Below are 26927 nucleotides of genomic sequence, written 5' to 3' on the forward strand. Positions count from 1 at the left end.
AGATTGAATTTCTTTGATTTTTAGAACAGTTCACTACAGTATTGAACACAGTGCATCATCAATCTGAAGCCCCTTGATGGAAGGTACTATAAAAGTTAAAGTACTGGTATCCAAAATGGGATGTTTTGTTTTGTTTTGCCTACAAGTGTGTGGGAATTTATTACCTATACATGAGAGAAGAGTTCTGGCTGGAGCTGGACAGAATGTGTGCAGGTTCTCTGCAAGCTTCCCACCCTACTGCTCTGATACTTCCTCTTCCCTTGCCACTCCCTTGCCCTGCCACCCCCAGGCACTCACCAGTTGTCCAGAAACACGACCCAGCACACATAGAAGCTGATATGACAGGCACTAGGACCCAGGAGGCAGAGACCTGGAGCTGCCGGCCAGCTTCAGCCCACGAGAGGGACAGAGGAAGCTTCTTCCCCCCCTGACCACTAAGCAGAGCTTTGGAGAAATCAGGGGTGGAGAATAACGGGGACGATGCCTGCTCAAACTACACCCATAGCAGGGCTTCCCATGGTAACTGGACTTTTAGTGTCCGGTCACCAGTGTTAACCGGATACCTGACAGTGTGTTCTTGCAGCACGGGGAGACGCGGGCGCCCTCTGCCTGACCATACCAAAAGGCAAACAAAGAACCTTAAATGTATTATTATATTTAAAAAATATTTTAAAGCTGGTCATGACTTGGGGGTGAGGGGAAATTTGTTACCAGCCCTCCAGGATTTTCCTTGAGTCTCCAGGAATTAAAGATCAATCTTTAATTATAGATTATGTCATGTGATGAAACCTCCAGGAATACGTCCAAAACTGGCAACTGTAGTGGGGAGGAAGGAGGAACGACTGACTCATGCTTTTCTAATATTTGGAGCTGGCAGGGCCACCGAGAGCAGGTTCGGGCCCTGGTGAAAAACATTTTTCAAGCCCCCCAGCAAGGGCGGACCAGTTAAACAGGGCTGGGGAAGCGGGCCTTGGGCCCCCTTCTGGACCACCAGGCCCCGATAGTTTGTACTGGCTCCCCCCGCCATGGGCCCTGGGAGCTGGCAATATTGCCAACTATGTATTTCTAAGTCCCACCCCATCCTTGTATTTCAGTGTCTCTCAAGTATTTAAAACTAGAAAGACTGGGCCCAAAATCAATATTTAGTTTTTCCCTTTCAGGGCAGAATTATGTCTAGAGCAATTCCCTGGGAAGGCAGTGCTGCTGGTTCCTTCTGTGCCAGCTAAACTCTATTGATTGTGCTATAATCAAATTAACTGTAGCTTCATTACTCGATATTTAACAGAGATGAAGGTATCAGATAAGAGAGTTCGATGTCTGTTAATACATCATTACTACTCTTTGAGGGCAATTGTTATAGGACATTCACTTTGCCCATGACAAAGATTGGCCCCAGCGTCCTCTGTGATTAATATATTACCTCAAAAGGGAATAGCGCCCAAATCCAAGATGCCGGACACACCCTCGCCACTGGTGCCCACCTCCAAGATGGCCTCCGCGCGTCCTTCCTCCGCATCAATAGCCGGTTGCCTTCCCCAATCCAACATGGCTGCATAGCGCGGAGGAAAACGGCGCTCTAGCGTGGCCAGCTCTATGGTGGGAGCGGAAGGCTTTTCTCTCCGTGCCTCCCTGCCCTGTGGATTCTCTATGATTCCCCTGCTCTGGTCTCCAATAGGAGGCGTGGGGGAGCTCGGGGCCCCGCCCAGAGCCTGATCAGCTGATGGCTGGCAATGTCTGTTGACAGCAGTAGCCTCCGCGGCAGGACTGGGTGTAAGAGGCTGGCGCTGGGGGAGCAGGTCGCTGCGAAGCCCCCCAAGTCTCCCTGGGCTGGGGGCAGGGCGGTGAGCGGGAGGAACGTTGGAGGAGAGAACGGGAGGGAGGACGGGGCCCTGGCAGCAGCCCCAGCCTGGCTCCCGTGTGTCTCTCCCTCAGGGTTGTGAGAGGCCTTGGAGGGCCAGGCTCTGGCGGGGGGCACTGCTTGCCCTAGAGAGCGAAGGAGCGGGGAGTGGAGTGCAGGGATTTCAGCCCACACACTAGAACAATGCAGGAGAGCTGGGGCTGGTGTGTGTGCGCAGGTGACTGAGGGGCTGCTGTGGAGGAGGCGGAGGTGGGTCTGGAAATAGAGATGAGAGGAGAAGTGATGGCTTTGGACAGAGAACAGCCAAGAAGAGGGAGAGGGATGGGATGGGGAGAGAAGGCTAGGGAAAGAGAAAGATAATCGGCAGTGAAAGCTGCGAGAGGAGGAACAGATGGGGGAGAAAGGTAAGAGGGCTGGGGAGAGAAACTCTACTGTTTCCAAGTGAAACTTTTATCGTGTGTCTTGTGATTTTTTTTTTTTTAATCAGATGTGAATCCAAATGGAGCACTCTGAAGGAGGAGACCAAAACCAGCAGCAACAGCCTTGGGGGAAGCTGATCCGGTTAGGTACAGATGAAGCAGAGCCCCATGTCTTACTGCTGAAAAGAGAATGGACAATTGGGCGGAAAAAAGGTAAGCTGGCGTGTGATTTGCAAGAGTTTGGACTAGGTGATCATAGTGATCATTCTGGCCTTAAAAATATATGAAGATGGACTCTGAAACATGACAGGTGTGTTAGTATCTGGTGTGAGGATAAAGTGGAGGTAGGATAGAAGAGGCCCACCTCAATGCTTGCCACAAAATCCCTTGTTCCCTGCTCTAGCATTTCCAGAGAGACAAGTTGTGCTCTCACCCTGTCTTTGGCTTTCCTTTTTAATGGGGTTCCTGGTGATATCACAAACACCCAACCCTGTGAATTTGTCTTGATGATTTCCCTGATTGTTTCTGTGCAAATAAAAAAGCACTACATTTCAAACCAAGTTTGTCATGCCATACCTATGTCACCACTCTCTCCTTTAGCTCGTGTGATTTTTTTTTTTTTAAAAGAGGTGGGAAGAATCTGCAATACAACATTTTCACACTTTAACAGACACCTACAATCCAAAAAGCTGCCTTCTGGCTGCATGATGGTTGCTAACATATTAAGTTCATTTCTATGAGTGTTGATTTGAAATGCAAGTGATTCTGTGTTTAAAAGTGTTGACTATTTGATTTTATTTTAAGGGAAATCCATGTTTAAGGCAAATTATTCACTTAACCTTGCACTGTGCCATCTGGCACTAACTTTAGGTTGCCTGTCCATCAACTCAGTGCATATCATGCTGTAGTGCCTAGCATCAATGAAAGTATATTATAGTTTATAGACTGTATGTGGTCAGTCAAAATGGAATTCATGGACCATATTATAGGGAAAATCTAAATATTTTTTGTCTGTTAAATTTAGTACCATATATTTGTTGCCCTTTTTGATGACTGTATTGCTAAATATGCCTAATAACCAACAGGATATCCACACTAGGAAATCTTGTTGAATTTCAGTGGGCTTACGTGGCAGATAAAGACTGACTTTTGCCTGCTGAATTGCTCTCATCATCATTTAACAGTTAGATTACTAAAGTGTTCAGTTAGAAAAATACATAACCAAAATTTGCTATCTACTCCTCAGCAAAATATTGTTGGCACTATTATCCTATTAGAAAAATATGTGGGATTCTGGAAAAATTAATTTAGTCCGTGCTTTTCCCCTCTTCTTCCTGGCCCTTACACTATATTCCAAGAGCCACAAAGAGTAGAGGGGTACATCAGTGCGAAAGTGCTGAACTACTTCTGAGTGAAACTACGGCGTTCTAGTCACGTTCAGCAAGAATCACACGATCATGAAGTTGTGCAGCACAAGTTGTACTCGGTAGCTGTTGGTTGTCCCATGGACATTAGTTGTGGAAAAATAGTGGTAAACCATTATCAGGGAGGATTGAATGTATTGGGAAATAATCCAGGGCCAGGCTATGAATGGGAGGATATGAATCATGTTCCTTATTATGGCCCCTCTTACAAGGGAAGTGTTGCAAGATAGAATAGTGTCTTAGTGTGAAGCCTTGAATATGGCTGGGAAGGAGGGATTAAGGTAGTGTCAAAATGGTGAAGGTTGCTCGAACCCTAGAATCACCCCCCCAAATCATTAATATTCCTGCCTAATGACAGTGAACTGCACTAGGTTTAAAATTTTCTTTGTCTTTAATAATCTAAAGATGGTGCTTACACGTGTAAGAAAATTTTGTTTTTAAAAGAAGAGTTCTGCCTATGTAAATTCTCATGAGATATTTATAAACATATTGATCATAAACATTTTCTTTTTAAGGTTGTGACTTGTCCTTTCCTGGCAACAAACTGGTGTCTGGAGATCACTGTAAGATTACAGTGGATGAAGAATCTGGACAAGCATCATTGGAGGATACCAGGTTAGCCCTGCTTTAAACTTTTATTTCTGGTTGCTGGAGTAAAATTCTGTTTAGTGCTCATGAAGGGCATTAGCTGTACATATCAGAAAGTAGTTGGTAAGTCTCTTATTTTTAGGTGTTTATGTTTTAGGGATTGCTGGAAAAAATTATCTCCTCTTTCTCCCCCACAGAATGCCTAGCTTAGTGGATGAAAAACAGACTGATGGTGGGGAGTGCCTGGTAGTTTTGTATACTATGCATCATATTATGTGATTGCAATTATAGCATTGTGAAAAAAATTATCAGTGACTTAAGGAGTTTTTTAAAAACTGTTCATAGTGAATTAGTATATGACACACTCATTCCTTATACTCTCTTCCCTACCTCCATCCCCAGCTTCTCGGGTCGGGGAGGAAATAACATTTGCACTGATAACTTCAAAAATGTGCAATGGATATGAATAGATATTCATATTTGTTATTCCTTTTGGTGTTTAAAATATCTCTGAAGGTAGCTTATATTTCACAGAAACTTTGGGGCTTGAAGGGTTGTCTAGATTTTGGCTTTATTTATAGTTTGAACTCCCTTTTGGATCTATGGTAATGAGCACTATAAATACTTACGCCTATTGTATTATATTTTGAAATTATTTTGTCACCTCAAGCACTTCAGGTGGAGAGGAGAGAGAAGGGCCTAATAAGTAAAATTATAAGTCAATAAACTTAATTAAATAATTGAAATTGCTCAATACAACATTGTAGCTCTTGATGTTGCCATTAGTCATTTATCAGATTTTTTTTTTTTTAAGTTCTTTCCTCTAATCAGTATTTCAGGGAGTTATTATGTAGTGATATAATACTTAAAGGCCCCAATCCTGGAAAGACTCATGTATGTGCTTAACTTAGCTCACCATGAGCAGTCCCGGTGAAGTCAATGGAACTACTCCACAGTGCATAAAGTTCAGCACATAAGTTTTTGCAGGATCGGGGCCAACACACTTGCTCTTCTGTGAGAGGTTATTTCCTGCTGGGTTACAAGAATGCTGATAAGAGCTTATGCAGTGTTGTTCTAGCCATGTCGGCCCTACAGTATTAGAGAGACAAGATGAATGAGGCAATATCTTTAATTGGACCAACTTCTGTTGGTGAGAAAAAGAAGTTTTGAGATACACAATGCTCTTCAGATCTGGGAAAGGTATTCTCAGCATCACAGTTAAATGTAAGGTGGAACAGCTTGTTTAGCATAATGGCAGGTTTCAGAGTAGCAGCTGTGTTAGTCTGTATCCGCAAAAAGAACAGGAGTACTTGTGGCACCTTATGCATACCAACAGGAAGAGTCTAATCAATTGAGATGAGCTATCATCAGCAGGAGAAAAAAAACTTTTAAAGTGATAATTACGATGACCCACAGAAGGTGTGAGGAGAACTCATCTTAATTATCACTTCAAAAGTTTTTTTCTCCTGTTGATGATAGCTTATCTCAATTGATTAGATTCTTCCTGTTGGTATGCATACTTCCACCTTTTCATGTTCTCTGTATGTATAAATATCTCCTGTCGGTGTGTTCCATTCTATGCATCCGAAGAAGTGAGCTATAGCTCACGAAAGCTCATGCTGAAATAAATTTGTTAGTCTCTAAGGTGCCACAAGTACTCCTGTTCTTTTTGCAGATACAGACTAACACGGGCTGCTACTCTGAAACCTGTCACATATTGTAAGAGACTGTTTGAGGTAGAATGGCCCATTGACACCTCTATAGTCATAGAACAAAAAGAGGGGGTTAGTGCTTTACAGCTTGTTGTAATGAGCCATAAATCCAGTCTCTCTGTTCAGTCCATGATTTTTAGTGTCTAGCAGAGTAATACATTTAAGCTCCCAGGCTTGTCTTTTGAAAGTGTTATTGTGCACGTTTCTTTTGAGGAGGAGAACTGATAGGTCAGATACAAAGTCATCTCTCTGTGAAAAGTGTTCTTCACCCACAGGTGATAGGATGTTTTTGTCTTGTATCATTTTCTAATCACTACTGTAGAATGTAGTGATTTACTGTTTCACCAACATAGTTGCTGGGGCGTTGTTTAAGTTAGTTGGGATGTATAATCTTTCTTGCCTGTCGCAAGATGTATGGGGGGGCCTAGTCAGCAGTTTCCTTTGGCAAAATTTAACCAAGGCCTTTTCTACACTACCACTTCACAGTGCTGAAACTTTCTTGCTCAGCGGTGTGAAAAAGCACATCCCTGAGCCCTGCAAGTTTCAGTGCTGTGAAGTGGTTGTGTAGACAGTGCACCAGCACTGGGAACTGCATTCTCAGTGCTGGTAGCTACTACCCTCATGGGAGTGGGTTTTTTTACAGCACTGGGAGCGCCACAGCAGTGCTTTAACGTTGTTAGTGAAGAATCACAGATATCAGGGTTAGAAGGGACCTCAGGAGGTCATCTAGTCCACCCCCTGCTCAAAGCAGGACCAATCCCCAGACAGATTTTTGCCCCAGAGCCCTAAGTGCCCCCCTCCCCCAAGGATTGAACTCACAACTCTAGGTTTAGCAGGCCAATGCTCGAAACACTGAGCTATCCCTACCTTTACTTATCCAGTCCCTCCTCGTTCTCTTGATCAGAGTTGGTAGATGTGATGTTGCTAATGGGATTCTTTCCGGGGCAGAAACTGACTTCTGATATTGATTTAGACCATGTATTTTTTTTTTTTTAAGACAGGAAACACTTTTATCTTTGTGTGCAGGGAAAAGTCTTGAACTGGCAGAAGCTGCAGAGCAAAGTGCTATGCTTCCAATTTAACAGGAAGTATCATGAGCAACTGTAATGTGTCAGCCTAGTAAAGGGCTTCGGGACTTCATCTAGCAGTTTAGCTCTCCACACTTGCTAAGATTGAAAAAACAAAAAATAGACCCTGACAGTTCCAAGGGAGTTTCATTCAGAGGAGTCCTCCCTGCTGTGCTGGCAGAATTAAGCTAGATCAATGCAAAGTGCAGAGTGCAATGATCAGTGCTCCATCAGACCCTGAATGAACAGACCTGACTCTGTGGGAGCTACATTCAAGTTTAACAATGTGTGAATGGAATTCTCAAGCAGGAGTTTGAAGTGGGTCACCCCATCCCAACCACAAAATTTATCTTTGCCTTCTAAGGCTATGTCTACACTATGGACCTTATAGCTGCACCACTGTAAGGTCTTCTGTGTAGCTGCTCTGTGCGGATGGGAAAGAGCTCTCCAACCGGCATAATTAGCCACCCCCAAGAAATGGCAGTAGCTGTGTAGGCGGGAGAGTGTCTCCCACTGACATAGCGCTGCCCACAGTGGTGCTTTGTCGGTGAAACTTATGTTGGTCAGGGGGATGTTTTTTTCACACCCCAGACTGACAAAATTGCTAGTGTAGACAAAGCCTAAGTCTTCTCTTCCTACTCTCCTACTGCCATAATGTATATGTGTTTTCACCCCCCTGAGCAAGAAAGTTGCAGTGCTGTAAATTGCCGGTGTAGACAAGCCCTTAGTGTTTACTAGATGAAACAATACTGTATTAGATGACTTAAATCAGTTACATTCACGGAACAGTTGGCTTGTCCTAGAGAAAAGCAATTAATTCTTTCTTAAAAACAAAAATTCCAACGGAAAAGTCGACCTCAGTCTCATGAGTTGAAGGGCCTTTCTCTGTCTTTCTTTGGGCAGTTTTTGTTTGTGTGCCTGCATTAAATAGCCAAACTACACTCTTAAGTTTAGGATTGGCCCTTCCAGAGCCAAGAGGCACATTGACAGAATAGTATGGGATAACTTGCACCACTACACCCTACCCAAACGAGAACTGGGTCAGGATACAGAGATTTATATCTCTAGTCTTAAGAAAAGTGATGTGGGATCTTTTATGACCTGGATTGACATTTCATCCAAATTATACCTCTGATAGTACAGTTTCCTTCTCATCTCCCTCCAAAACAATATAGCAGGTTAGCATTGTTTTTGTACTGAATCACAAGGAATGTCTGTTGGACTTGGGACATATTAGACTTTCTTCTTCACTTACAGTGCAGTGATTTGTAGTGCCTCATAAATACATAAATTTAGCCATTTTGTGATAGCCTGACACTCCACAAAGTGTCTGTTAGACTTCTCTGGTTAGAGCCCTGAAACTGGATATGAGACACAAAGGAATGTTACAATTTCATATATTGTTGGCTAAGATCTAATTTTAACCACATTCAGTTTTATTTAGTGCTTAGCAAAAACTTGAGTGCATTTCTTTGAGTGATGTGATATTTTTTTTCCTTTCTATTAAACAAATGAATCTCTGGGCAGCTGGAGGGGGAAAAACTTGGTCCAAAGATTGCTCATTTGCTACCTTACCAATTTCCTCATTTGGCTTTGTTAAGGATGATGATTTGGGCCCTGATTCTCCAAATGACTGGTGTAGTCAGAGCTTTGTTCAAGTTAATGGGACTCTGCAGAAGCATAGAAATTCACCTGCATGGAAATGTGTGCGAGATTCAAGCCTGAACATTGATTTGGCAGCAGTTTTAGCAGTTTTTCCCTCCCAGTAGCAAACTTCACTGTTTGATATCCAAGAGTGCACATTTTTTCTAATAAGCATTTAGCTAAAACACATTAAAGTCCCTTATGCCCATCTTGGGATTTTGACAGTAATTGCTTAATAATTATGTTAAAGGTACTTATAAAATCCTTTGTATTGAAATTTTTTTTAAGTTCATATATTTGCCCTCATTATGGCAATAAGTCTTGAAGCCAGAAACCTCCTTAAGATCTGAAGTTCACTGAAAGACATTCTTTATTTTGTCAGATTGAGCTGTTTTTTTTCCTTCCACCTGATATTCATGTACACTTCAGAACAAGACTTGAGACTTTGTGTCTGTGGTTTTGCATCATAGCACACATAGACCACTGCTTAAACACTCAGATATGACTCTTATTTCGTTGTTTTCTTCTGTTGAAACTTGTCCAGATGGATAATGTTGCTAGCAGAGTTGTTCCCTCTGATACTTTGCATGAGTAGCTAGCCCATAATATAACTGTAATCCAAATTAGTGCAGTTGTCATTTATATAAAATAATCCCTGAAAATTCTTCTGCATTACTTAAAGGAGACATGTAAAGGTTTCTTTAAAAGATGGGGATTTCCCATTTTTTTTTGCTGTTTTACTCTTATGAAGAAGGCCCTAAAGGTTTGGGTGTTTTTGTTTGTTTGTTCTGGAGTTTTGCTGGCAGACCTCTAGCAGGTCTCAATGGTCATTGTGAGCAATAATACTTGAGTGAAGAAGTTTAGTCAGTTTTTTGAATCTTTAACAATGGTTTCCTTGTTTCAAAATATTTCTTTGTCGTTGAACATAGGTAAATCATAAATCAAAATGTTTTTTTTTAACATTTTGACTAAAATTCCCTTCCCCTCCTAATTGCTCAACTTTCATTCTCTTGACTTTGGTGATGCACTTCGCTGTTTCTCCAATCATCATAGAGTCTTCCAGCCTAGACAGGATCTGTATTTCTAATGTAAAAAGACAAGGAGAAAATATTTATTTAAATATTCTAACCTCCTTTTTTAATTTTTTTTAATAAAGGAGCAAAGAAGGAAACGAGTCCAATGTTTTTCCTCCCCTCTGTAGGGGACCTTCAAAACAGCATTTCTTCCAGTTTGCACTGTGTTGTTTGACTTTAGGGTGACCAGACAGCAAATGTGAAAAATCGGGACGAGGGTGGGGGGTAGTAGGAGCCTATATAAGAAAAACACCCCAAAATCGTGACTGTCCCTATAAAATTAGACATCTGGTCACCCTAGTTGACTTATCCATCTACACTGTAAGTGTTCATCTGATGGGGAGAAGCAATATATTTCTTGACTGAGAAATCACTTAGTGGCACCTCAAAAGTGATTTTTCCTTAGGGTGACCCAATAGCAAGTGTGAAAAATCGGGACGGGGGTGGGGGTAATAGGAGCCTATATAGGAAAAAGCCCCAAATATCGGGACTGTCCCTATAAAATTGGGACATCTGGTCACCCTATTTCTCCTAGTAGTGCCTAATAGACACTTCCTACTGTCAATCTCTCTGGATATTTAACAATTTCTTTACTTTCTCTTCTTGTGTAAATAGATGACTGGAGGCCTTTCTGCTGAGCCGTTTTTGCTTAAGATGATAAATGATGAGAAGAGAAGGATGGGATTTGTTTCTAGATAGTTAGTTAATTTTCCACCATGAAATAGAGACCATGGTATGTTTGGAAAAATCTGGGCTGAGTAACTAAATTCATCCACAAGATGGCAGTAAAAATTTATAGTACCAAAGGTTGGCATAGACAATAACAAAAAAGACCCAATGTTCTTTGGGCATCTTTATACGTATAGTATTAGTTGCTGAGGTTTCTGGATGGCAGAAATCTGAACTCCTTTAGTTCTATGAATCATTTAAAAAATGCTTATATTGCAACAGAGCTGAATTTACGTATTTCATTGTAATTTGACTTGATTTTAAAACACTGATAGCGACTGTATGAAGTGGTACATCTCAAAAAGAATGAGTGAAGATCGATATCATTAGATATTTAGTCAGTAGATGGTGGTGCTGTGCACGGATGTTTCCAAATTTAAGTCCTCAGATAAGTTTTTTGAAGTTTGTTTCCACTTCAAAATGATTCCATCTAGCTTGGCTTTTAACTCCATGTAAGCGCATGTACATGTTCTTTCCCCTATTAACTTTCTTAGGGTTGCCATGTGTCTGGTTTTTAACGGGAACACCCGGTTGAAAAGGGACCTTCCCCTGTCCGGTGAACAAGAGTGCGTGAGTGTGGGGGTGGGGGGAGAGTGAGTGATGGAAGGAGAGGGGATAAAGTAAGTGGGGTGGGGTCTCAGAAAAGGTGCAGGCCAAGAGTGTTCGGTTTTGTGTGACTGGAAAGTTGGCAACCTGAAATAGTTGAGGTAAACATCACTGGAAAAATAGATACTTCCTTCTTTCCTTCCTTCTGTTAGTAATCCACAGGTAGCAGCTTGAGAGTATGATGTTGAAAACTTATAGACCTTTAATAAAAAAAATAAAATAAAAAAGTCATTCCAGCAATTCATTTTCTAATTCAAATAAGAATAAAGTAACTGACTAGAGTCACTAATAACCAGAATCATTTCCCATCTGCAACCTTTGGTATTTTAAACTTTAAGCATCTGAAAGGAGCAGGAAGGAGAGAGAGGCCAGCATGAGGTCCCTGGTTGTACAGAAAATGGGTTCTTCCTCTTCATAAACAGTTTAAAAGAGAGTCCTTTCTATCAGTGTTAATCCCAACACTATGGCCTGGTCTACACTACGAGTTTAGGTCAAATTTAGCAGCGTTAAATTGACTTAACACTGCACCAGTCCACACAACGAAGCCATTTACTTTGACATAAAGGACTCTTAAAATCGATTTCTGTCCTCCTCCCCGACGAGGGGAGTAGCGCTGAAATCGACATTGCCTGTTCGAATTAGGGTTAGTGTGGACGCAATTCGACGGTATTGGCCTCCGGGAGCTATCCCACAGTGTACCATTGTGACTGCTCTGGACAGCAATCTGAACTCGGATGCACTGGCGAGGTAGACAGGAAAAGCCCCGCAAACTTTTGAATTTCATTTCCTGTTTGCCCTGTGTGGAGAGCTGATCAGCACAAGTGACCATGCAGTTCGAGAATCGAAAAAGAGCTCCAGCATGGACCGTATGGGAGGTACTGGATCAGATCGCTGTATGGGAGACGATTCCATGCTAGCAGAACTACGTTCCAAAAGACAAAATGCCAAAACATTTGAAAAAATCTCCCAAGGGCATGATGGAGAGAGGCCACAATAGGGACTCACTACAGTGCTGCATGAAAGTTAAGGAACTCAGACAAGTGTGCCAGAAAGCACACGGACGCTCCGAGGCAGAGCCGTAGACATGCCGCTTCTACGCTGATCTGCATGCAATTCTAGGGGGGCTGCCACCACTACCCCACCCTTGACCGTGGATTCTGAGGAGGGGGTACTCTTAGCCATGCCTGAGGATTTTGCGGACGGGGAAGATGAGGAGAAGGAGGAGGAGGAGGATGAGCTTGCAGAGAGCACACAGCACTCCGTTCTCCCCAACAGCCAGGAGCTTTTTCTCACCCTGACGGAGTTACTCTCCCAGCCCTCCCAAGCCACTAGCCCAGACAATGAAGCCATGGAAGGGACCTCTGGTGAGTGTACCTTTGTGAATATAAAACATGGTTTAAAAGCAAGCGTTTTTTATTAATTTGTCCTGAGGACTTTGGATGCATTCGCGGCCAGTTACAGTTATTGGAAAGTCTGTTAACATGTCTGGGGATGGAGCGGAAATCCTCCAGGGACATCTCCATGAAGCTCTCCTGGAGGTACTCCAAAAGCCTTTGCAGAAGGTTTCTAGGGAGGGCAGCCTTATTCCGTCCTCCATGGTAGGATGCCGTGCTAGTAGCAAGTAATCTGGTATGATTGCATGACGAAGCCTGGCAGCGTATGGTCCCAGTGTTTGCTGGCATTCAAGCAACATCTGTTTTTTGTCTCACTGTGTTATCCTCAGGAGAGTGATATCGTTCATGGTAACCTGGTTGAAATATGGGAATTTAATTAAGGGGGCATTAAGAGGTGGCCGTTCCTACTGGGCTGTTTGCCTGTGGCTGAAAAGAAATCCTCCCCGCAGTTAGCCAAGCGGTGGGGGAGTGGGGGGTATATGGCGCTGAGCTGTTCGCGTTTGGCTAGCAGGGATCTTCCCTGATACCAGCCACGCGGTGGGGGGAGGGGTAAAGTGATCATCCCAGAGAATTGGATGAGGGAGGTTAGTTTCGTTTCTGCTGCTGCACCTTAACACAAAAACTGCAGCACTCAACAGGCTTTGCTTGGTATGGGAAAGGAGGGCGCTGCTTTTATGAAGGTTGCAGAAGCCGAAAGACAATGGCTTACCATGGTTGCATGCAAGCCGAATTCCGTTGCCCAGCCCTGCGTCTGTGATCTCTAACTCCAAAGCCACAGGCATTCAATATTAAGATGGAAAATGCAACCTTGTACTGGAATCACATGTGCTATGTAATGTGAATAGTGTTGTTCACAGTGAAAGAGTATACCCATTGTTCTGTAAAATGTATCTTTTTAAATATTTCTCTCCCTTTTTTTCCCTCCTGCAGCTGCAAATTTTTCAAGTCTCCCTCCTCCATCCCGAGGGCTATCTCAGATAAGGCGGTGAAAAAAACACACGCAAGATGAAATGTTCTCTGAGATCATGCAGTCAACCTACAATGAAAGTGCTCATCTGAATGAGTGGAAGGACACAGTATCACAGTACAGGAAAGCGGCCAAGGAGCGTGAGGACAGGAGGGATGAATGTGAGGACAGGAGGGATGCTCGAGATGAGAGGTGGCGGCAGGAAGATCAGAGGGGGCAGGATGCAATGCTGGGGCTACTACAAGATCAAATGGACATGCTCCGGCATCTGGTGGAGCTTCAGGAACGGCAGCAGGATCAGAGTGCCACTGCAGCCCCTGTTTAACTGCCCTCCCCAAGTTCCATAGCCTCCTCACCCAGACGCCCAAGAACACAGCAGGGGGAAGGCTCCGTGCACCCTGCCACTCCACCCCAGTGGACAGTCCAAGCAACAAAAGGCTGTCGTTCAACAAGTTTTGAAGTGGCCTTTTCTTTCCCTCCTCCCACAACCGACTTGAGCTACCTTGTCAGTTCTCTCCGTATTTTTATAATCAATTAATAAAGAATACATGATTTTTAAATGATAGTGACTTTATTTCCTTTGCAAGCAAGCTGTGATCGAAGGGGGGGACGGTGGGTGGCTTACAGGGAATGAGTCAATCAAGGGGGCGGGTTCCATCCATCTAGGGATATGGGTTGTATCTATTGCCTCACCACAGTTAGGGAGTCCCATTGCAGCAAAGACATCTACTTTGACCTGCACATGTCCCAGAGTCACTACCTTTAGTAGCAGCAGCTCAGTGATTGCTTTGGCTGCTTGCATCATAGCAGCCCCCACAGTAGATTTTCCCACTCCAAATTGATTCCTGACTGATGGATAGCTATCTGGCATTGCAAGCTTTCAGAGGGCTATCACCACTTGCTTCTCAGCTGTGAGGGCTGCTCTCATCTTGGTATTCTGGTGCTTCAAGGCAGGGGAAAGCAAGTCGCAAAGTTCCATAAAAGTGCCCTTACGCACGTGAACATTTTGCAGCCACTGGAAATCGTTCCACACCTGCAGCACTATGTGGTCCCACCAGCCTGTGCTTGTTTCCTGGGCCCAGAATCGGCATTCCACGGCATGAACCTGCCCCATTAACACCATGATCTCCAAAGCACCAGGGCCCGTGGTTTGAGAGAATTCTGTGTCCATGTCCTCATCACTCTCGTCGCTGCGCTGTCGTCGCCTCCTCTTCGCTTGGTTTTCCAGGTTCTGGTTCAGCATAAACTGCACAATAATGCGCAAGGTGTTTACAATGTTCATGACTGCTGTGTTGAGCTGAGCAGGCTCCAGGCTCCGTGATATGACGTCTGCACTGAAAAAAGGTGCAAAACGATTGTCTGTCGTTGTTCTGATGGACAGAGGGGCGACTGACGACATGGCTTACAGGGAATTAAAATCCACAAAAGTGGATCAAGGAGAAACACAAACAACTGTCACACAGAATGGCCCCCTCAAGGATTGAACTCAGAAGCCTGGGTTTAGCAGGCTGTTGATTTCATGGAGGGAGGGGGGAGCAAATGAATACGAAACAGATCTGGTCTATTTCTTGTTTTGATCCACTCCATCTATCTTTTACATCTTAGGCTGGCAGCAGACGGTGCAGTATGACTGCTAGCCATTGTCATCTCCTGGGTGCTTAGCAGAAGATGCTGCATTATAACTGCTAGCCCTCATCTCCTGGGTGCTCAGCAGAAAATGGGAAATGACCCGGCTGAGTCACTCCCATCTCTGTATGATGACGATGGCTTTCAGTCCTAATGCAGCATCTGCTGCCAAAAGGAAATGAGCTGCTGCTATGTAGCAATGCAGTCCCATGTCTGCCAGCACCCAGGAGACTTACGGTGACGGTCAGCTGTGCGGGATCCATGCTTGCCGTGGTATGGCATCTGCACAGGTAACCCAGGAAAAAAGGCACGAATCGGTTGTCTGCCGTTGGTTTCACAGAGGGAGAGAGGGAAGGAGGGAGAGCGGGGCCTGATGATATGTACCCAGAACCACCCGCGACAATGTTTTTTGCCCCATCAGGCATTGGGATCTCAACCCAGAATTCCAATGGGCGAGGGAGACTGCGGGAACTATGGGATATCTACCCACAGTGCAACACTCCGGAAGTTGATGCTAGCCTCGGTACTATGGACGCACACCGCTGAATTAATGTGCTTAGTGTGGCCGCATGCACTTGACTTTATACAATCAGTTGCCAGAAATTGAATTCTGTAAAATCGGAGTAATCCCGTAGTGTAGACATACCCGTAGCACTTTCAGATAGATGCATGAGATATTCTACTTCTGTCCATTTCTGTCTTCCATTTATCTTAGCTGAGCTCATTCCGTAGGGAGCAATTCTCTAATTATTTCGAGCCATTCTCCAAATGTAAGGGATCATTGTCTGTCTATTAGCCACATGTTTCCTTACCAGGAGCTGCAAACTAGCAATGAAGTCCTCAGCAACTCTGCAGAACAGCCCTGCATGGCAGATTTTTCCCATTCAGTTATCTGGCTTCTCTTAATCTTGGCTACATTTTTTGGGGGTACCAACGATTTTCTGTGCTAATATATCTTCCCCCCCCCCCACCTTCTCTCTCAATCAACATGATAATTAATGAAAGCATTTGGGCTAAATAATGATCTTTCTTTTCGCAGCACTAATGGAACAGTAATTAATAAACTGAAAGTGGTTAAGAAGCAGACATGCCCTTTGCAGACTGGGGATGTGATCTATGTTGTTTACAGGAAGAATGAGCCAGAAAACAGTAAGCAGATATCTTTGTTTTTTTTTAAAATGGCATTGGCTAGTCATAAGAGATACAAGGGAATGTCAGATGGTGAGAACAGAGCTACTCAGTGAATGGTAAACAAAGTCACTTAATATTAAAACCAAACTTTTTTATGTTTCTGGGGGCCTTCTCTAGTCATCATCGTCATCCTCTCTTATTTCTGTTATGGTAGAGCCTATAGCCCTCGGTTGAAACTGGGGCCTCATTTTGCAAGATACTCTATAAACACATAGTAGGAAATAGCCCTTGCCCTACGAAACTTACAGTCTAATTAGACAAGATAGGTGAAGGCTTGGAGGAGAAATGGAGGCACAGAGAGGTGGCGAGACAAGCTGAAGGTCATGCAGTATGTCATTAGCAGAGCCAGAAATATAAGCCCCGTCTCCTGGGCCCATCCCACTGCCATGAAATTAGTGTTTAGCATTTGTTACTTTAGTAGAAAATGTTCAGTTTTCGGAAGTTTCCTTTATGATAGATTAGTGGTATAGGTATTTTAAATACTACATCCTAGCTACTATGTCCAAAACAGGAATGTAAATTTATAATGGGCAGATTGGGAGTGTAACAAGTTATTACACTGTCGTATGCTCAGGAATTATTAGAAGAGAGAAATACTACTGTGATGGGTGTGGTATTAAAACCCCAGATAAAACTTAAGCCTCAGATGAATTTGGTGCCTCAGACTTGTCTAAAGTGTAAGAAAGTCTAAATGTCTTAGAATTGGTTTGCAACTATGCCACAACAGGAAAATGTATACGCTGTTTGTCCGCAGTTTATTTTAGATGCATATAACTGTTGGAACCTGAATTCCCTTTGGTAACCTCACCATCAGTTTTTTGAATCTGGATTTATCAATTTGTGATGTCAGTTTTACAGGAAAGCAGTGACACGTGCACACACTCTAAATCTATATCTTTATATCCACTATCTCTTTTATTGATCCTCTTTTGGGGATTTCACTGTAGCAGTCAATACTAGTTGAGGAATTCGTTTACCCCGTTGTTCCAAGATAGATTGAGATGTTCTGAGGTATTAATTTTCTTTTAGTTAAAATGTATTTGAACAGGGCTGCTTAGTGCCTTAGTACCTATCATTCAGTTAATGTTCTGAGTCCTGGTGTTTTTAATCCCCTGTGCCTTGAAGAACTGAGAGGGAGCTTAGCTTTGGCACGTATAGTTGTCTTATTTAAGCAATTCTGAAGCAGTCTAAAAAGAATCCTGCATAGTTCTTTGCTAGTAAGATTGATCACAGTGCAGATTTAGAGGGTGTTGGAAGGACCTGAATGTTGAGGATAAAAAGCAGGGGGACACAATGGGATCTCTGGGGTTCTGTCAGGAAGCTGGAGGGTTCCCATAGGCTGGGGAAGAAAAGAATTTGCTCTGATTTGCTTTGTAAGTAGGTTTTGGGTTAGCCAGTGAATAGCATTTGGGTAGTGGCTTAAACTGTTGTATGGAATTTGATTGTTAACTTTAAACTTTTTACAATAAACTCTAAGGAAAATTTATACAAAAAATTGAACTTATGAAGAGTTAGAGCTCACCTCTCACCCTTCTGCAGAGAACATCCAGTACAGTTGTATTAGTAAGAGTAGTCACAGCTTATCTTGATACACACCAGAATTTATAGCTAGTAAGTGTTTAAGCCTCAATTTCTATGGTTGGCACAAAATAAATTTCACACACAGCCATTCTGCTTGGTCTGAGAAGAATAGATCTATCTGTTCTGTTCCTAATTACCTCCTAAGTAGCAGTATTAACATTGGCTATAACAGCAATCTCCTGTTTGCCCTCTCCATTGTAGAAAACGTATGAGAAGCAGCCACCTGTGGGTAGGAGTTTGAGAGTAAGAGGGAGAGAAATAAAAACACTTTTAAAATTATAATAAAATTTCTGCCATTTTCTCTCCTTTCAGATGTTGCTTATCTCTATGAATCCTTCAATGCAAAACAAGATGTAACTCAAGAACCAGTAGGTAAGTAAAACTATTAGTTCAAGACTAAAGAAAAGGAGATGAGTGGTTGTGACTAATTGTAGCCATTTTAAGAGAGATTGATTCCTTCAAATCCTGTTAATTGACCCTGATGAAGCCATGACCTTTTGAGGTTGTCTATCAGAGAGAGATTCTTTCCACTCCCGTTTCTGTTACAGAAGCTAATGTAGAATATACGTGCCATCTGACCAAAGATACCTCACATATAGGAAGAAGTGATGATGGAACCCAGATTACCTCATCACCGCCAGCCACTCAGTCTTGCTATGAGGAACCACAGCCATCTACTTCTACATCTAACCTCTTTAATGCTTCTTCTACCTCTCTTATCGAGCGGGCATCTGCTGAGCAGGATACTCCTTCAACATCTGGTAAGGTGTTGTGTGCAGTGTTTGTAAGCTTGGTGCCTCAGAAATTATGACTTTTCTGTTGAATCCTAAGAAACGAATCTCTTACTGTAGAGGATAAAATGATTATGATCAAAATCTCTGCAAAAGTTCAAATCAAAGCTCCTGATAGGTAGTTAATTTAATAATTTGTTCCATAAGAAAATCATAGGCTTAATCCTAGTGGCTCGGAGGACTGGGAGAATTGTGTGTATTCAAGGACACAGACAATGCATTTCAATCATTAAGTGTTTTAATTTTGCAGCCTTCACCATCTTGGAACTTAGGTGCAGCTGTTGGGGATTTTTTTCCCTCACCAAGCTGGAGTGTAAACTTACTGGAACTATACAGATCACATCACAAAGCTAACTACAACTGAATATTTGCACGCATGGAGTCGCTCTCTGAGGAACCATTCTAATCCTCACTGTTGCTGCTGCTATTCACTAGTCCATTTTCTCCCATTCAGAGATTTTTAAGGTTAGAAGGGACCACGTTGATCATTTAATCTGACAAATAGAACAAAAGACAATTATTTAGAAGATGTAAATGATGTTCCCAGAAATGATCCCTAGTTCTTATGGGGATCCTTTCCAGCTACGCACCTGCCACCCAGTTTAACCAAGTGAAAATCTACTCATGCTGTCATTCCAATTTACATGATCACTGCAGGCTGCCTCCTGACCTTCAGTGTGTCCTCAATCTTCTGTGCACTTATACTGCACTCTGTCTCATGACCTCGCTCCATCCCCAAATTGCTAAATGCTTCAAATACTGCAGCATTTTATTATAAATCTGGCCCTGCCTGCTCATACTGGCTCCTTCCTAAGTATTGTTCAAAATGTGTCTTAGCCTTGATGTACTCTGCATATTATTTGTGCTCCCCCCAGACTCTTCAACCACTTCTGTGGTAGGCTGCATATGTGGAAGGAGGTGGGGGGGCTGTGTGTGTGTGTGTGTGTGTGTGTGTGTGTGTGTGTGTGTGTGTGTGTGCATGTGAGAGAGAGAGAATAAAATCACTCCAAGACCAAATCTTTATTACTAAGTACTGGCCTGGAGCATATTTTTATGAATGAATTGTAAGCACTTCCATTTAGATGGGGAGTGTTTACAGATTCTGTACCAGTTTCTTTACACATCCTCCAAATAATCAGGTATATTGGGAAAACTAGGTCAGATGATATACCATATAATCGTCCAAACAATGCCAGTACACTTGTTGTTTGACATGGCCTTTTCTCATTCAGATGTTTGAATTGGGATGGGCATGTGTCACGGGAAATGTAGTTTTTCTTCAGCGTTCCCTCTTTGCACATCTGTTAATAATCTGTGCTTTCATTTTACAGGATCACAGTCCTCTATTTTCATTCCTGTGCCTACTTTCCCCCCTCTAGAACCTAGGTATCCTGGAGCATCACATGAAGAACAAGGACAGCTGTATGCAGATAGTGAAACTTCTACTATCACTTCAAATATCATTGATAAAGAGAGAAATGGAAGTTCTACATCAGGGCCTCAAAGGGAAAAGGAGGAGGACTTGGAGCCTGCAAAGAAGAAAATAAAAGGAGGTTAGTATATTATAGTATTTATGTGACATATGATGTAGTCTTCTATTTAATCTTTTGTTTAAATGATTTGAAAGAAGACTGACACTCTGTAATGTAATCAGAAGCTTCTAATTACGTACATGGGTGGCTTGTTAATTTTTCACAGAATTCCATTTGGGTTAACTGAAACACAGGGATCTGAAATGACTTACCAAGGCTCCGTAGGCAGTTCAGTGGTTCAGTCTAGATTAGAATCCAAGACTCCAACTATATCTTATGAAAGTTTAAGAGTATTATTCCTTTTTTCTCTGTGAAATGAGTCCAAAATGCACCCCTATAACCTAGAAGAGCTTTAAAGGATTTGTTTAAATGGTATATAAAACCTTATTCAGAACATAATAGGTATTGCAATCTGGTTTTTAAAAACCCATGCCCTCAGGCTTCTATTACATGAGGGCAAATATGTTTACTTTTCACAAAGTATGCCTTAAAGAGACCAAATATTGCTGATTTTTAGACCTGTTCCGGGCTTCCTGCTATTCTGTTGCTGGCTCAGTGAAAATAATGGCCGTGACCGTAAGACTGTGCAGAGATCAGTCTGTAAAGCAAGGACATCAGCTTTGTGACAACACTAGTGATGGAAGCAGATATGAATCATAATGCTTAGCTTTTTGGCTTAATTAACATTAAATAGGAAGGCTCTGACATCCATGGTCAATTTCATGTATTGTTATAACGCTGAGATATGTCTTCTCTGCAGATGAGAATGCTAGTCCATATCTTCAGATGACAGCTCCAAATCAATGTATAATTAAAGCTGGATCTGAAGGTGCAAAAACAACAAATGTGAAACCAGACAAAATGGAAGAAACACTCACTTGCATTATCTGCCAGGAATTGCTGCATGACTGTGTCAGGTACCTATAGTTAAAAAGAAGCTTCTGTAATTACATGGGACTTAATACAGAGAATGCAATAACTGCTGTTTAGGATAGTGGGGGTTTGTTTGTCTTTTGTAAACTATTATTTTCTCTTGAGGATTGGTAAGATTTTCTCTTTTCATGCAGTGTATATACCAGGGTTTCAAGTACACTTCCCCCACCGTACAGTATTGAACAATTAGCTAGCTGCTTTAGGCTGGGACTTTCAAAGAAGCTTAAATGGTAGAAGTGTTCACCATCCTACAAAGCCTTGGACATAGACCACAGTCAGAGGCATGATACAGGATTTAATGGACCATTGAGTCAATCTGGTATAGCAAATCTTGTGATGAATTCTAGTTCACTTGGCCAGTGGACGGTGAAACAAGGCTCTGACTCTTTTTTAATCAACATTACCATTTTCTCCCACTGGACTGAAGTGAAGTGGAGTATATCAGGTAGCTTAGCAAGAAAAGCAGATCAAACTGAATATGAGATGCCAGTTGAAGTGTATGATTTTAATGGATGCTTTCCCATCGTCATATGGGAAAGGTGAGCATCTTTGCCTCAAGCATATATTTGGAAAAGGCTAAAATTATAGGGGATTATAAGTAATTGAACTATTTTATTAAAATTTAATTTTTAAAATGAATCAGTGTCCATCTTCAATAATCAAAGGTGCTAGATTAATAGCACAGCAGTCTGGGAAGTGTGGATGAAGAGAGTAGAGTGATTCCAGCTCCAGTCTATATTAAATCCTTAGTCTCTGACAAGACTTACAGTAACATGACTCTAATTGTGAATGTGGGTTACTTTATATTGTAGACATGCTTTCTACAATCTACTAAATCCTGTAGACTGCTAAACATCCATCATCTGATTGGCAACGGAAATGTGGTCACCAGTTCAACTCTCCTGTGTAGTCCTGGCCCCTTGTGAAACAGATCTTCACTGTAGAAAAACTAGTGGAAAAACAGACTTCCATTTCTTGATTATCTAAATAGATATCAAAGGACCATGCTTTTTAAATACTTCTGTATTTAAAGCTTATGTAAAAGGCCTGTTTTGAGTCTTGGGATTTCTCTTTGTCCCTGTGATGTAAACCTGTTTGTGTTTCCAGCTTGCAGCCCTGCATGCACACCTTCTGTGCTGCCTGCTACTCAGGGTGGATGGAACGGTCTTCTCTCTGTCCAACTTGCCGTTGTCCAGTTGAACGTATCTGTAAGAACCATATACTGAATAACTTGGTTGAAGCCTATCTAATCCAGCATCCAGGCAAGTTGGAAGTGTATTTAATATACTTACATCTACAGCATGTTTCAGATATTAAGTGTGAAATAGGTGTATAAACAGAGAAAAAGATCTTTATCCATAAAACCTTCTGTGCCTATCTTACTGTTTTGCCTGTTGCTCTCACATTGCCATAAGAAAAAAAGAACCAACAGCCAGTTAGTATGTCAGAATAAAGTGTAATCCTCAAATACCTGAGAATTGAAAGCAATTTATTACAGGAGCCTTTTTATAATACTAGACCTGAAGGCACTTAACAAATGTTAAGCGTGTTGTGAAGCTAAATTCATTATTGTCAAAGAGAGGCACTGACAAATGAGGCTTCCTGAAATTAGATTTTTTTGAAAAAACAAGATTTGAATTTAATTGTCTAACTTTAAGCACCCACTCCTGAAAATTTCATCCTGACTTACCCAAGGTCATAGACTGCTATTGGCAGAGCTGGAACTAGAATTATGAATTCCAGGCTTCAGTCTTGTGCTTGTAACTTTATAAAATGTCAGATACATGAGCATTACATAGCTACAAATACTGTAGTCACATATTCATAAATACTGGGTACATTGTTTAAAAACTTGCAAGGTGATGGAGATGATTTTACTCTGGAGTAGTCGATTTGATGATTTATAGCTATCTCTTTCTTCACGTTCATATTTGTGTTTGTTTTGCAGATAAGTGTCGTAATGAAGAGGATGTACGTAGTATGGATGCCAGAAACAAAATCACTCAAGACATGCTGCAGCCTAAGGTGCGACGGTCATTTTCAGATGAAGAAGGAAGTTCTGAGGATCTGCTGGAACTGTCAGATGTAGATAGTGAATCCTCAGATATCAGGTATGTGCATTGACTTAGCTTTGTTTGGGTCTGAGTGCTGGCAGTCTCAAACTAAGCTAGAGAGCTGCAGCCATTTGCAAAACTGGGGTTTAATCTTTATTGCATCCCCCATTTTTGAAGCCCTGTCAGTATATTTTCATGATCGTTGTCAGGGTTCGGTTTTGATTTAACTTTGTTTTCAAGTTCAGTTTTGGAACCTCTGTAATAATCTCAAAACCGATAGATAAAATGCTATTCATAAAGGAAACAGGGAGCTGATCCAGATCTTGGCACAAGCTAAAGTAGCCCAAGATCCCCAGTGTACAGCTCCAGCCGTGCTGCCTTCTGCCCCTGGCATTCCCTCTCCACCAGAGGTCCAGTAGTGGGTGATGTTGAGCAGCAAGCGCTTTCCTGAAGGTTTGCCAGATACGAGGAGGATTCCCAGCTGGTTGGCTAAGCCAAGTTTCTGGTGCCAAGGGGATGGAGTGGAACAAAATGGCGGATCTGGCCCTAAATCACATACTGTTGTAACTTTTTGTCCTCCTTTTCCCCCCCATCCTATGCCTTCTTGGATTGGAAGCCAAGACAAGCATTGTGTCATTTGTAGATCTTGGAAAGCATCCAGCTCACTTGTGGGCTCAGTGTAAATAACAACAATCTAGGGCTACTTGCACTCATTTCTGGAACTAAAAAACTTCAAATACTTCTGAAATAATTGTCTTTTTATTTAAAGGAACTAGGAGTTCAGTACTTAGCTTCACGTGATTTGTGTTGCTGAACTCGTAAGCTTCCATATCCAGATTTTATCTACTGGGCTTAGGCTAACACTTTTTATAAAACCAGAAACAAATAGCTAGTTGAATCCACTCTGGAAACTATACATATAAAATCCAGTAACCTGATTGTGTCTGTCCTTTCAGTCAGCCTTATATAGTGTGCAGACAGTGCCCAGGATATCGGCGACACTCCATTCCGCAACTTCCTTGCCCAGGCCAAGAGGGGGAAGCAGAAGGATTACAAGCATTGGGAGATGCACCATCGACGTCTGCCAACTTTCCTGCAAGTCAGTGTGATGAAAAGCTTATTGTTAACATGGTAATGGGACGCTAAGAAACACATGTCACTTATGAGGAAAGGACACTTTCTTGAGGTGTTGTGAAAGTCAGCATCTTCCCTAGAGTCTTGAGATGTGAAGATGACTTTCCTGGGTTACTGAGGGACAAGTCATGCCTTTCCTATTTATTTAACAAATACTATGTGCTCTATATTTAAATAGCTATACATTATAGCTGAGTGGAACCATTTTCTGTCACCCTTGTGGGAGTATAGAATAATCTATGTCTTTGTGAATTTCAGTAAAGGGCAAACCCCTACTACAAAAGCAGATTTACAACACTCCATTTTGGAGTTATCGGTGGCGTAGGTTCAAAAGCTTACAGGATTTGTAGTGCTTATAGGGTGAGTGTAGATGATTCTACTCAGGGTAGTAAGTAATCCACTAACTACTAGGGTTTAGTTGGATTTCCCAGGGAGGGGAATAAGCTGTAGAACATCAACTGATGAGGGTCATCTGAAATAATTGTTCTCCATTCTTCAGCTTGTGGGTTGACAGCCTTGATTTTGCTGCTGGTGGATAAAATTGAAGGTTCATCAAAAGGTTGTTAAGCTTTTTCTCCTGGTGTTTCAGAGCTGATTGAAAAAATCATTAATTGGCTTTGACTTGTCAACTCTAGAGTCTGCATGTATATGTATGATGAGAGAGATATGTACTCAAATGTACAAGCAGAACACTAGAGAGAGAACTTAACAGCTGTATTGCCCAAAATACACTGTTTAGGAGCAATTGGTTCTTTTATTTTCTTAAGCTATTTCCCTGTATTAATAAAAGTCTTGTAGTTTAATAGTGTAAAAAGGTATATTGTTTAGAAGCCTTAACACCAATTTCCCTATTTTTCTGTATAGCCTTCTAAAAACTTCAGTGATATTGCTTAAGTATCAAGTTCCTCTGCTCTTTGGATGCTGATGTGTGTGTCTAATACTCATTGGTACTGTGGTTCCATATTATATAATTCTTTGGGGTTTTATTTCTTTCAATCTAGCTGTCCAGGAGTATGTTTGTCCTTCTCAAGGAAGTCATGTAATATGCACGTGCTGTTTTCAACCAATGCCAGACCGAAGAGCAGAGCGTGAACAGAATCCCAATATTGCCCCTCAGCAATGTGAGTAGACTTTAATATCCTAAAAACAAATTTAATTCTTAATGCTAATCCTAGGTCTATCTGAAAGACATTTTAACTATATTAGATCATGTGCTGTTACAAGAGAGGGTCTTTCTGCTTCTGTGGGGTTTAATTAAGGGAGGGATGTTGTTCTCCTATATTTCTACTTTAAGTACAATTAATGCAAATTGTTTTGAAATATATTAGCATTTTTCAACAATAGTGTGGATGGAAAGACTTGTATCTTCATTGTTATAGTGATACAACAAAATGCATTAGTTGACTGGTTTTTTTTTTTTTTTGTGTGTATTGTAACATTTCTCATATAGCCCCCATTTGTGTCAGGTTAGTTGTACAGTGGAGCAGTGTTTTGTGTAAAGCCCTGTGAGCTTTGGTTGTTACTCTGCTTTGTAAGACCAATATACCCAGACAGTGGTGACTCCCTTGGGTTGATCGTGGCTTTTCTTTGTGTTCACAGGCACAGTTTGTCTACAGCCGTTCTGTCACTTGTACTGGGGCTGCACTCGGATGGCATGTTTTGGCTGCTTGGCACCATTCTGTGGTATGGCAGGAGAATCGCTGTATCAGCTATAGTCACTTTGCAGACAGTAGTGTCTCGGTTACTTGGATTTTACCAAGCTTAATTTTCTAATATAAATGTAATGTTGTAGTTCAGATTAGGCTTTACCTCAGTCACAGTCATGGCCCGGAAAAAGAGAGGGGATCTATGTATGTTGTCATCTTCCAAATACGTGTAACTCTTTAAATGTATAATCCTTAGCTTTGACATGCTTTAACGCTTTAATATCAGATCAAGCTAGCAAATTACTTTTGCGACTATAACTAGCACCTTGGATATTAAAGAAAATCTTGCAGCATTTCAGACTAAAGAAAAACATACAAATCAACATAAGAACATTGAGAGCTAGATCTTAAAATGTTAGAGAAGACACCCACTTCAAAAACTTTTAGACTATACCTTTAAAATGGGTAGTAGACGTCACAATTAATGGGTTATTGTATTGTTAATTGGTACTGAACAACAGTGGCTCCTGTGGACTGTAATGAGTAGCGAGCTGCTTAGTATCTAATCTTGGATCCGTTCCTAAAGTTGGGATGTTACATGATATGATTCAATATGTGTTTGCATAAACTCATATACTGTGTTCATAAAAGTCCATCTTTGTTACAGAATAAGAAAAACTTATTTAGAAATTTCAAAACAAAGATAATTTCTCCTCTTCTTAACAGAAATAAATCTTGGTGACAAGTGTTTAGATGGAATCCTAAACAACAACCATTATGAGTCGGATATTCTAAAGGTATGTTTAAAAATCACTATATGTTGGATATGAGCAAGAGAACATGTAACACTGGGACTGTGACATACCAGGTGTTTAAAGCAAGAAATCCAGAAAGAGACATTCTTCTCCTTTATCCATCCCATTGTGTGTAGGTCCAGCAGCAATTGAGTGATGTTTGT

General features: G+C 41.7%; 1 protein-coding gene across 6 annotated transcripts in view; it reads left to right on the top strand.

Annotated features, from left to right (window-relative positions):
- The first annotated feature begins 1679 nt into the window (after nucleotides 1–1679).
- Nucleotides 1680–26927, top strand: part of CHFR (checkpoint with forkhead and ring finger domains) — a 34453-nt gene continuing 9205 nt past the window's right edge. For 3 of the 6 annotated variants that reach the window (XR_004372410.2, XM_032771152.2, XM_032771155.2), the window contains exons 1-14: nucleotides 1706–1841; nucleotides 2346–2490; nucleotides 4217–4316; nucleotides 16147–16256; nucleotides 18192–18251; nucleotides 18428–18640; nucleotides 20002–20223; nucleotides 20963–21119; nucleotides 22243–22397; nucleotides 23084–23246; nucleotides 24146–24288; nucleotides 25325–25444; nucleotides 25923–26006; nucleotides 26696–26766. Coding sequence is in view for 5 of the 6 variants with exons in the window: in XM_032771152.2 (XP_032627043.1) it covers nucleotides 2358–2490; nucleotides 4217–4316; nucleotides 16147–16256; nucleotides 18192–18251; nucleotides 18428–18640; nucleotides 20002–20223; nucleotides 20963–21119; nucleotides 22243–22397; nucleotides 23084–23246; nucleotides 24146–24288; nucleotides 25325–25444; nucleotides 25923–26006; nucleotides 26696–26766 (1731 nt within the window). In the remaining variant the exon portion in view is untranslated. Of the gene's footprint in view, nucleotides 1842–2345; nucleotides 2491–4216; nucleotides 4317–16146; nucleotides 16257–18191; nucleotides 18252–18427; nucleotides 18641–20001; nucleotides 20224–20962; nucleotides 21120–22242; nucleotides 22398–23083; nucleotides 23247–24145; nucleotides 24289–25324; nucleotides 25445–25922; nucleotides 26007–26695; nucleotides 26767–26927 lie in introns of all 6 variants that reach the window. The other 3 variants (XM_032771153.2, XM_075060048.1, XM_032771154.2) reach the window with 3 other exon arrangements.

Source organism: Chelonoidis abingdonii, chromosome 22 (assembly GCF_003597395.2).
Source record: "Chelonoidis abingdonii isolate Lonesome George chromosome 22, CheloAbing_2.0, whole genome shotgun sequence".
NCBI classification, from domain to species: domain Eukaryota; kingdom Metazoa; phylum Chordata; order Testudines; family Testudinidae; genus Chelonoidis; species Chelonoidis abingdonii.